Below are 10,677 nucleotides of genomic sequence, written 5' to 3' on the forward strand. Positions count from 1 at the left end.
GAGTCTGTGCACAGACCATCTTCTCTCCCAGAGGAAGTTTAAAGAATTCTGAGGTGACCATCTTCATTTCTTCGATTGCCTCTAACGCCCAATCATGCAGTTCAGGTTGGATTTCTTTCTTTAGTAAGACGGTCTGTTAAATCAATCGAATAGGTCACGAAAGCATAGTCGGTTTATGAATCAAGACTTTTTCGGGGAGTATGACCTTTCCAGACGAAGCGAGCTAATCTAATTAAGCGTATATAGCATTTCACCGCTCCACCGGAAATTCCCTCTGCCCCTTTTTTAAAATGACTGATTGGTCTGCTCAGCAAACGTACAAAGTGGCTGCTGGTGGGGCAGGGAGAATGGCTTATTAACATGCTCAATATCATTTGATTGAATAGTTGACCCAGCCCCTTGTTGTTTGAAGAAACCCTCGTCCATAGGTCAAATCGGATATGTAATTATTGGAATAATTGTTGGAGACTCAAATGATGGATATGCAAGCATGATAACTTATATGCTGTTCTATATCTCCAGATAGGAATCCAAAGATGAAGAGAGAAACAAAAAATATCACTACGGTATAAACGAAGAGTTTCAGAGTAAGCATTACACAATCTCGGTAAATATAAATGCCACGTTCAATGTGCTCGCCTAGACAACAGTACTGGATTACGATCAAAGAAGATAAATTAGTTAAAATATCGTCAATTATAGATATTACCTGAAAGAATCCCCATTCTTTACAAGCAAGATGAAGCTTCAACAACTCCTGATCATACACTCTAGATATTTCGGTATCTAGCTTGCTCATGTCAATCACTGGAATCTGCGAGGATTCATCGAAAGAAACTTTTTCGATCTCGAGTTCTGGTCGAACGTAGCGATGTGGGATGTCTTTTGAGTTGTGGGAAGATAGTTGCTGTACATTCTCAACAGGGAGCGAACCACCATATTCCATTACACTTTCCACCTCAGTTTCCATTGCTCAATAACCAGTGTCTAATTTGCAGTCCCCTTTTCTTCTTATATTTGTTTCATCAGCCTCAGATTTTAGTGTTGACATTTGTGGGCCTAGGAATTAACGATTTCTTGGCCGACTGAAGGAGAAGGCTCCAATTGAATAAGGACAATTAGATGACGAGCCATTGACAAATAATTCGGCAGACCCCTCTCTCCAATTAACGATCATATTTTGAACATCTTTCTGTCAATGAAAATCATATTTTTATTATTTGCACTTTGGTCCCTTAAAAACTGAGATGAGTATTTTGTAGGCCAAACTGCAGGCTCCAAAAATGAATTTTTTTTTTTTTTTCTCCGTCTTCAACCCAATCAAGAAAAATATGTATTTATTACCTTGTGCCTAGCTAATAAATTTGTCATGCATGAAGGAATAAACATGTTTGACGCAGGAGAGATGCTACAGAAATTCATCCAAAGATTTCCCACAAATCTGATGGGACAAGCACGGTACAGAGTGCAAAATGTAAAGAGTACTGCACAGTTATTTTGAATGAGGAAAAAAAATGAAAAACACTCTTTCGACTAAAAGCATGCAGCTTAACATTTGTAATATATATACATAATCAGTCATTTAAATAGGCTTCTCCAAACTGCCTGCCCTGGATCATCTGCCCGAGCTTCATGTAGAGATCGAGCTGCTCCTCGAAAGTAAGGTTCATCAATATCTACACGAAAGAGAGAAAATATCAGATCGAAATGCTCCCTGAAAGTAAGGTTCATCAATATTTACACAACAGAGAGAATATCAAGTGTTTTTGTCTTTTGAACTCACGATGAGTGTAGAAATATTACTTACCTGATCCATAAGCATCTCAATTGATATGCTCTGAGGTGCAACAAATGACTGATGATAGATATATGCAAATACAGCCATCACCATCTGCACGTTAACCACGCCAAACATTTGGCAAAAACGTTAAAAGAGAATCGAGGATCATATGGGTGCTTGTCCCTATTTTGACTCTTGTATTAGGAATCACACTAGGTGTACTTAACGTTCAACATATCAGCAACTCCCTCACGTTTAAGAATTCAATATATAAACACTATTAAGCTGGTGATTGGCGAATTGACAAAAGAAAGCTGGGTTATAAGGATCAGACGTTAAAGGGTGCCCTTTGCTTTGATTCATAGCCCCTTCTTTCCCAACTGGGAGAGAGACAGTTTATCGTCCTCGACAGGCATTTATTATATATAGTACATATCTTAATCTTCAATATTTCATATCTTAATCTTCACTATTTCACATCTTCATGACATCAGTTATATCAACAATTTAGATTATTGGAAGTAAGGCTTTAGAAGTAGAAGATATATAAATGGATCAGATTAAAATTTCCAAAAACACCATCAACATTGTAGTAAAAAACACCAGGGGAATTATTTTTGTACTATTTGAAAACAATTCAATCTAATATTGAAGCCTGATGAAGAAATGAAAACAAATAGAATAATTAAACACAACTGCGTAATGTTTATAATTCATGCAAACTTGCAAGTGCTCATCTTATCCTACAAGTTGTTATTGTCTAGCCTTCCATAATTCCAAAAAGATTATCGAAATGCCGTAAGACCAAGAAAGTTTTCTTCACTAGCGTCCAACACCAACTTCCTAAAGCCATCAAATTAATATAGTGTCAAGTTCCAAATAATGCCCCTGTTTGGTGTAGCTAAAAATTAGACTTTTAGTATAAAAATTGATGAATTGTGTGATTGAAAGTTCTAGGTCTTGTGAAATGTGTGGTTAAAATTAATAGCTAACTTTGACCTAGATTGTAATACACAACAAACGGGGCTATATATGACATACACATAGATGCAAACAATGATTTGACTAGTTCATTCAAAAAGAAATTTTGAATCGCAGGTTTAATATTGTCTAAACATGATCTCTTCACACTACAAAAGGAGGGTCCTTCATAGAATAAAAGGGCTCCAAAAAAAATTTAGAAGGAATGCCAGACAATGGAAAAAACAGACATGGGTACCACACAAGGTGACACATTTGAAGTCATTTATATCACAATTAAACTAAAATGACAAATAAGGTTCCCAATCCAGAAGAGTACCATAAAAGTTAGTACTGCACACATCTATAAACATGAGCGTGTGAGTCAAAATAACGTGGCAATGCATACATGACTAGCCAAGAGACTTGCATTAGTGCAACTAGGCCTCGAACTCACCTGGCAATCCATTCTATCAGTGATTCCACCATGCCCAGGAATACTATCACCAAAATCCTGCAGAAAAAAGAAAATATTTAAGAACTGCATGTGTCTTGTATACGAGGGGGTCTGCACAAACTGCCAAAATAAATAATAGTGTACTTAAATCTTAAAAGCTTAGCTCCAGTTGGATATATTAATGATATTGGACCTTGATCTTGAAAGCTCTTTTAAAGCCACTGGCAAAAAAGCCTCCAAATGGTGCTATAATTGATGCGAATAGGCCAAGCCACAATGCATGCCACTGTACTGGCAAAATAGGGAACTCTTTCCAAGGGAACTGCAAGAGGAAAGGAAAGGTTGATTTAGATAAAAGAAAAATTGAGAGTATATTTCATAAAAGCAATCCTATATTCTCATGCTTTCAAAAATGTATTTCCTTAATAAAGGCACCGTAGACAAAACAATGGTATGAGGACATAGATTAGTTAGAAAAAAGGGTTACCCATTGAGGAACCCATTCTGGCAGTGAACAATATTCTGGCTTAAAAAGTGGACCAGGATCACAATGAAGCCAACCAGTTGATAAATCCTACATGTCATAAGATCAAGAGAAAATCTTAATATTTAGTTCCAACAAAGATGACACTGTTAATTTTTCAACAGAGATGATTAGATATAAGCAAAAATACCTTCCTCGGACATGTTAGCCACTGATAACGACCATAGAAATTTGCAAGCTGCAAATGAGTGATAATAAATTCATCTCAGTTTTGCATATCACCAATCAAATATCTATTGCTATCTCGCTTTCTTCTCATACAATGTAAGATGGTTATGATCAGAAATTGCGCTAAAGAGGTACAACCAATTATACAGATCTAAATGATGAGCTCCAAACCTTTGATGTTTAAGTTCTCTCTCCCAAGACTTCCCCAAGAGAAATTACTTAAACATCTAGGACCAGGCTAGGAGTCAAAGTCAATGATACAAACTCAAAAATTAGAGTACTAAGGTTCATCTGGTATCTCGTCTTTCCCAATAAAAAGACAGATTGCTCACCACAAATGCAGATATAATAGTAGTAACAGATGCTCCGATAAAGCCCTCCCATGTTTTCTTTGGTGATAACTTGATCAAAGGAGTTCTCCCAAAGAAAAACCCGAAAAAGTAAGCAGCAATATCATTGATGATAATAAGTGACCCTGGAAGAAGAAACCTGCATGATTTTAATATATGTTTGAAGTTCTTCATCCAAGTTCAATTTTTCCAAATATAAATGCCAGGCTTTTATTTCAACTAATAAATCGTGCATGCTGATATTGCGGTTAATCACCAAATGCGATCAAGGAAAGTTTTAGTGTCAGGGTTTTGGCAAAAAAGTCCAGGAAGAACCTATCTAGCAAAGTCTAAAAGATGCTCCAACTATGGAGAAGACAAATTAAAGACACCTTTCTTACCTCCCAAAAGAATAAGGTTTTCTTGGGTAAATTGTGCCTGCCATCCCCAACCTATACCTCCTTCGGCACATATACCCCCAATTTTTGTTTCTTGGCAATTTATCCCAACCTTTTACAAATTAGCGGGCAGCATCCTCCTAATGTTTTCCATCCAGAATGGATGTTAAGTATGTAGGAAGTCAAAACTGTCCTTAAATTTGAATTTAAAAAAAAAAAAAAAAAAAAAAAAAAACATACACAAATTAAAAGGGAACAAGAGAAAAAGGAAAAGAAAAATGTTCATCATATTCATTGAGCAAAAGGTCTTAACCACCATCATTGTTGCCAAGCTGCAGTCTCCAACTACCACTATTTTTTATTCACTTTGTTGAAGTTCATGTTCATAGATCTGATTTCAATGGATTTGATTCAAACATGTTCACGCATATATGTGACAAGATCTTTCCTCATGGTTTTGTCTGCCATGCCCTGTGCTTGTAAATAAAAAATGTGGCTGTGGAATAAGATATCTATTGTGATAAACCATGTGGTCAGAAGAACCGTTGAAGGCACCTTTCCAGTAATGATTTTGTTCACTCTGTCCTCTTTTTAATATAACATATTTGTGATTTTGGTGAAGTGGTTGATATTTCTTTTTAGTGGTATCGAATTAATGTTTAATTGTTCCTTGCTTAGATATATATATTTTTTTTTTGTTCAGATATGTTGTGATCTCGGTACAATGAATTGATGTTTCATTTTCACGGTATTGAATTGATGTTTAAGTCATCTTGCAGCTTTGATGAGTTTTTTGTTCAGATATTGCTCTGGAGTTCACTGCAATTAATGCTGAAAATGGTGATACTGATGAAGATGATTACCAACCAATTTTATTTTATTTTCAAAACTTTTGTGTGCATGTGTGGGTATATATTTTCTTGTTTATTAAAATTTAAGGCCAGTTTCGATTCTCTACGCCTACTTAATAGCTATTTTGGACGGAAACCATAGAAGGATGTTGACCGCTAATTTATGAAAGGCTGGGGATACAATTTCCCAGAAGCAAAGATTGAAGTGTGGAAGTCCCCAAGTAGATAAAGGTTGGGGACAGAAGCCACAATTTACCCTATTTCTTTCGAGGTGTAATTCAAAGTCAATGCATTCACTCAAAAGGAATTTATCTTGGATCTAACCACATTTTTTAAATATAAATGCGAATAAAACATGGACCTGGCCACATTCTATGCTACAATCTTATTAATTGAAGTAGAAAGTGAAAAAAAATGTGAGAGAGAGTGAGAGAGACTTGAAGTAATGAACAAGATTAAGAGGGGTACAAGTGTTACCAGAAAATTCCTTCAAAAATATTTGCCACAGTAAAGGAGGACTGTGTGAACACCACAATCAAAATCATATGCGTCCATGCATATTGACTAAACTGATACTTGTACATCTTCTTCTTTAGTGTAAGAATAAACCACATAAAACCTGATGTCAACAGGAGAGAAAAAAATCATTGGCACTTTTCCAGTGTAGCAAAATACAAATCTTAAATGAGATACCTTACATGATGGAAAAATACCAGCAAGTAAGAAGAAAACTCAATAACGATCATATGCTATTTTATTTCCAACATATTAACTGAAAAGATTTACAAAAATACTGCATAGAACAACACCAATTTAGCATCATCTACAACCCAAGCAAGCATAATTTAGCAAGAAGCTGCTCAGCACTTATATTTCCTCAAAACGATTCATGAGAGAACACCCAAGAGTCGAATAATACCAACCAGCGATATACAAGAAATAGCAGGTAACCATATGATACTTGATAAATCTGCTAACGAGCTGATACAAAAATTTGTCTGAAGTAACAGTATTGGCGAGCCTCTGATTGAGAATACGACCGTATACAAACAGCATTGCTGTGAAGAAAAAGTGCCTAAGAACAAAAGAAGAGAATCACAAAAAATAAGAATAGCAAGTATTAGCAAAGACCAGATAAATCTAAAGAAATTGTATAACAATAGATGTGAGAAATGTAAGCCAATAAATTAAATTAACTCCATCAACATAGCATTAGATCTTGGGCCAAATTTGGCGGGTATTTGGAGAACGAAACAGACATGACTCCATGACATTGTAAAACAATCAGAAGGTCAGCCATGGGTACAATGGCAAGTGATTAGATAGCAAGTGGCACAGAAAATCGCAAATACCTTATCACAGATCAGTTTCGGTTACAATGTGCTAAAGCCAGTCCAAAATAATGTCTATGGCTAAGCCTAACAATGTGCTCAAATACATGATTCTTCAGATAATGCTCTATGCATTAAAGCACCCTGTGGTGAACATTTCCTAACAAGTTTCAAACGGTAACTCATATTGAAGAGGTCATCTCTGCATGATATAAGACACTCAGAACAGATCATGCTTCTTCATATCATTCTATCATTGAATCACATGAGTCAGCAAAAAAGGAAGATTATGTTTAGCAAAGCAGGATGCAAAGAATTGATTGTAAGAAGTGACCTATATTGAGAAGTGGAAGAGCAGATAGAAAATACTCAAGTCAGAGAAGATAGAGAAAAAGAAAAAGAAAAAAAAAAGGAATGACAAGATGGAGAAAATGCAGTAAATCACTTAGGGCTTGTTTGAACCCCATTTTTGGGTCAATTAGGCTTTGTAATAGGGAATTTTGGAGAATGTGTAGTTAAAAAGTAGGGAAAAGTTTGCTTACATGTAAAATTATTTCATTGAAAGAATGTTTGATTGAAAATGAGTTTTCGTAGAATGGGGCTCAAACAGGACTTAGTGCAACGTAATTGACCAAGAAAAAAAAAATAACGACGAATTGCAACCGTGGATGGGAAGTTAACAAGAGCCCATGTTCCTATGAATACATGCACACTCACTAGCACGTGTCAATTTTCATCAGTGCATGTTTCTTGTTTGCTTGTTTCAGTTTTCATTTAACAAGATACAGCCAATATTTCTAATACATAAAAGTTTGCAACTTGAAGAGCAGCCTTCGTTCATTGAAACAATGTAATACTAGGCATAGATGCAAATGCTTTCTCCAACGCTTCATGTTGGGAGGAATGACAAGAAATACCATATAAACTTGGCCCATCTTTGTGAACAAAGATGATTTCTTAAAATAGAAAATATGCCGTCTCCGACGTTCTTTTTTCCAGATCACGATCAACAGACTGAATAAGTTCAAATGCCTCTCTATTTAAGAAGATTTAAAAGGATTTAATAATGTCGGGACAAGTTTCCAACTAAACATGAGCATAAAGAGACAACGATATAATAAGGTCCTTATAAACCAGCCACGAAGAACATTCAGCAGCCAGGCTAAGTTTAAATTTAAATTGAGCTTGAAACCCACACAATGCCACACCCAAGAATAACATAAGCATCAAAATACTTACAAAGCTCGATGCTTAATATTCAGTTAAGAAGCAGAAAGAAGCTAACTTTCCTCACCAATTTAAGAGCCTGAAACCTGGGAGGCGACGTTCTTCATGTGCCCTCCTTAGTAAATTGAACAGTTCTTTTGCCATAAAGATTTGGATAACCACCACCATGGCCCAGATGTAAAGGTGACCCAAGTATATTATGAAGACAAAGCCTCCAATCATCCAAACAGATGAATATAAACGGATTAACATCGACTTGTATTTCTTTCTATCATTAACGAGTAAATAGCTGCCATTTGTTTCAATAGCTTCCGGAGGACTCTATAATAAATTAAGTGGCAATCAGACAAAAATTCTGAAACCCCAAGTCCCAAAGAATGCAATATATAGGTAAGACTAAAATTTCTTTTAGATTTGAATTTAGTAACAGACAAGAAATAAAATGAAACCATTGCTCCCAATTCTCTCCATTAGAAATAAGAACTGGATTACACTTATTGAGAACTACTAATGATCTGAGCAACGTACGAAGCAGATTACTCAAGCTTGCATGTTGATTCTAAGCCCCTGTTTGAGCGACATTTTTACCTCATTAAAATGAAAAATATGACCGTTATCCATCACATCAAGCCATCATTTTTGAATTTCTATCTCTGGTGTGGGGTCCATAACGGCTCTATTTCTCATTCTCATTCTCATTATAATGGGGCTCAAACAGGCTCTAAATTGTTCCTCTTGGAGAAGACCAAGTTCATAGCATTTTCTTTAATTTGTTTATCTACTTCAGAGCCAAACAGATGGTAGATTTCCCAATAGCTCCCTACTGCAGTTTCTTTCTAAAAAAAATTACATATCATGATCAAGATGCAAATGTATAATAATTAGCAACTTAAAATAAAACAATGAAAAACGGAAGTTGCTTAGAAGCCCTAAACATTAACAATGCAAAAGATTTTTTTTTTTTTTTATTTATTATTTTTTTTTTTTTTTCTCGAAAAGGCATTAGCAAACAAACACCAGATACTGAGGTATACTTACCAGCAATAATACAGAAGATAACTGAAGTATATCAGCATTAAATTTTATCAGAGAAAATAACTAACCTCATTTGAACCTCTACGTCGATGTAAGTGCCCAGTAGGCACATTAGATGTTGAAGGGCCACCAGAACCACTATCTTGTTGCATAGTATCTCTTTTCAACTTAAAACTCCGTTAACAATTCTTGCATAAATATTTTGAGCTTCAATACTGTGTTGTTAGCCTCACTTGAACATCTGACTGGAAGAAATAAAAAACAAAGTGAGATGAAAAGGAAGAATAATCCTCATAATCTCTGTCCTAGTTCAGAATAATGATAAAGCTTCCAGAATGAAGTTAGACAAAGCATAAAAAGAAAGAAACCAAGCAAAAGTAGGCAGTCCAATTCAAATTTCCCCCATAAGTTTCACTCTGGTTTTCCTTCAGTTCTGGACCTGACCTATGACGTTAAGATTAAATTTAAAACAAAAATTCAAAAACATATATTTGTAAATTTAAATCCTTCAATATATATATTCTTTAGTATTTTGCTTTCTCCAATGCCTTCATTTGGTTCCAAAAGCAAAAAATTCATCTTCTTAAATGCAAATTATTTTCTTTTCCAATCTGGTTCCAAGCTCCTAACAATGGTTAGAGAACAGCATTCGCATCTGACATACTTTCAACAGATAAAACCAGGCCTAGACTCCATTTAATAAAATTATGCACATGTTATGTGACAGGAATGTTAAAATCAAGATTTAAAAGATATATACACTTGACCATCCCTCCCTACCAGCTTATGCTTTTTGAAATTCATTTGTATTTTTATATGTAATCATTTTTTTATTTTTTTATTATTATTTTTTTTTTTTGGGTCTCTTTCAAAAGAATTGAAGTGTATACAGTTGCGACTTAGCTAAAAATGCATCATCATTGGAAACAAAATTTACGTTTGCTTAAACCCAATCTAGAAAATCTAAACCGTGATGAACAAAATATCAATTCCTAAACCACAAACTAAAGAATGCCCATACGTTGCAAAAACAAGACATTACAAATAACAAGGAGAATCATAATCATAATGAGCAGAAAATTCTTGCAGTAGAGAGGTAAAAGAAAAGGAAGATAGAGAGAGACTGACCAATAGTGGGCTGCTAAGTCTAGAAGAGGAGAAAAATAACACAGAAGCTACGCCAGAGGGATCTGAGCTTTATGTGCCGTAGTGAGTGTCTGTTTGAGTATTTTGGATGGGGAAAAGTGACTTGAGAGTCCGGAGTTCTAGAGGAAATTTGAAACATAAACTTGGCGCCTGTTTGAGCCCATCAGTTTCTTGTAATGTATTATAAAATGGTAAATTGTTGAAAAATATATGATTAAAAAAGAAAAAAAAATTGATTTGTATATAATATTATTTTAATAAAAAATGTGTGGTTGAAATTGAGTACGATAGAAAAATGACAATGCTGCAGGTATAGAATTTTTTGACAAAAACAACTTTACAGACGATACATGGCGCGACATTATTGAAAGATAAGAAAAAAGAAAGAAAACAGTCCAATCATATTTTGCCACGTCAGTGTTGATACAAGTCCTGCTAAAATTTTCCTGTA

The 10,677-nt window shown here is 35.0% G+C and overlaps 2 protein-coding genes across 4 annotated transcripts; both read right to left on the reverse strand.

Moving 5' to 3' along the window:
* Nucleotides 1-139: 139 nt before the first annotated feature.
* LOC111386220 (S-norcoclaurine synthase 1-like) lies at nt 140-1,301 on the reverse strand. The gene is made up of 2 exons (XM_023010673.1): nt 710-1,301; nt 140-639 (listed from the first exon to the last, which is right to left on the reverse strand). The coding sequence occupies exons 1-2, from the start codon at nt 968-970 to the stop codon at nt 595-597; spliced, it is 306 nt and encodes a 101-aa protein (XP_022866441.1). The 5' UTR covers nt 971-1,301; the 3' UTR covers nt 140-594.
* Nucleotides 1,302-1,404: 103 nt separating this feature from the next.
* Nucleotides 1,405-10,367, reverse strand: LOC111386219 (phosphatidate cytidylyltransferase 1). Of its 3 annotated transcripts, none has more exons than XM_023010672.1 (12): nt 10,209-10,367; nt 9,149-9,325; nt 8,113-8,366; nt 6,411-6,562; nt 5,965-6,106; nt 4,242-4,398; nt 3,872-3,919; nt 3,685-3,771; nt 3,391-3,519; nt 3,198-3,254; nt 1,808-1,891; nt 1,405-1,646 (listed from the first exon to the last, which is right to left on the reverse strand). In XM_023010672.1, the coding sequence occupies exons 2-12, from the start codon at nt 9,230-9,232 to the stop codon at nt 1,575-1,577; spliced, it is 1,266 nt and encodes a 421-aa protein (XP_022866440.1). In that variant the 5' UTR covers nt 9,233-9,325; nt 10,209-10,367; the 3' UTR covers nt 1,405-1,574. The 3 variants fall into 3 exon arrangements, with proteins under 3 accessions (XP_022866440.1, XP_022866438.1, XP_022866439.1); XM_023010670.1 differs by having other exon boundaries at nt 1,405-1,676; XM_023010671.1 differs by lacking the exon at nt 10,209-10,367 and having other exon boundaries at nt 1,405-1,676; nt 9,149-9,899.
* Between the last annotated feature and the right edge of the window lie 310 nt (nt 10,368-10,677).

This window comes from Olea europaea, unplaced genomic scaffold (assembly GCF_002742605.1).
Source record: "Olea europaea var. sylvestris unplaced genomic scaffold, O_europaea_v1 scaffold3469, whole genome shotgun sequence".
Classification (NCBI taxonomy): domain Eukaryota; kingdom Viridiplantae; phylum Streptophyta; class Magnoliopsida; order Lamiales; family Oleaceae; genus Olea; species Olea europaea.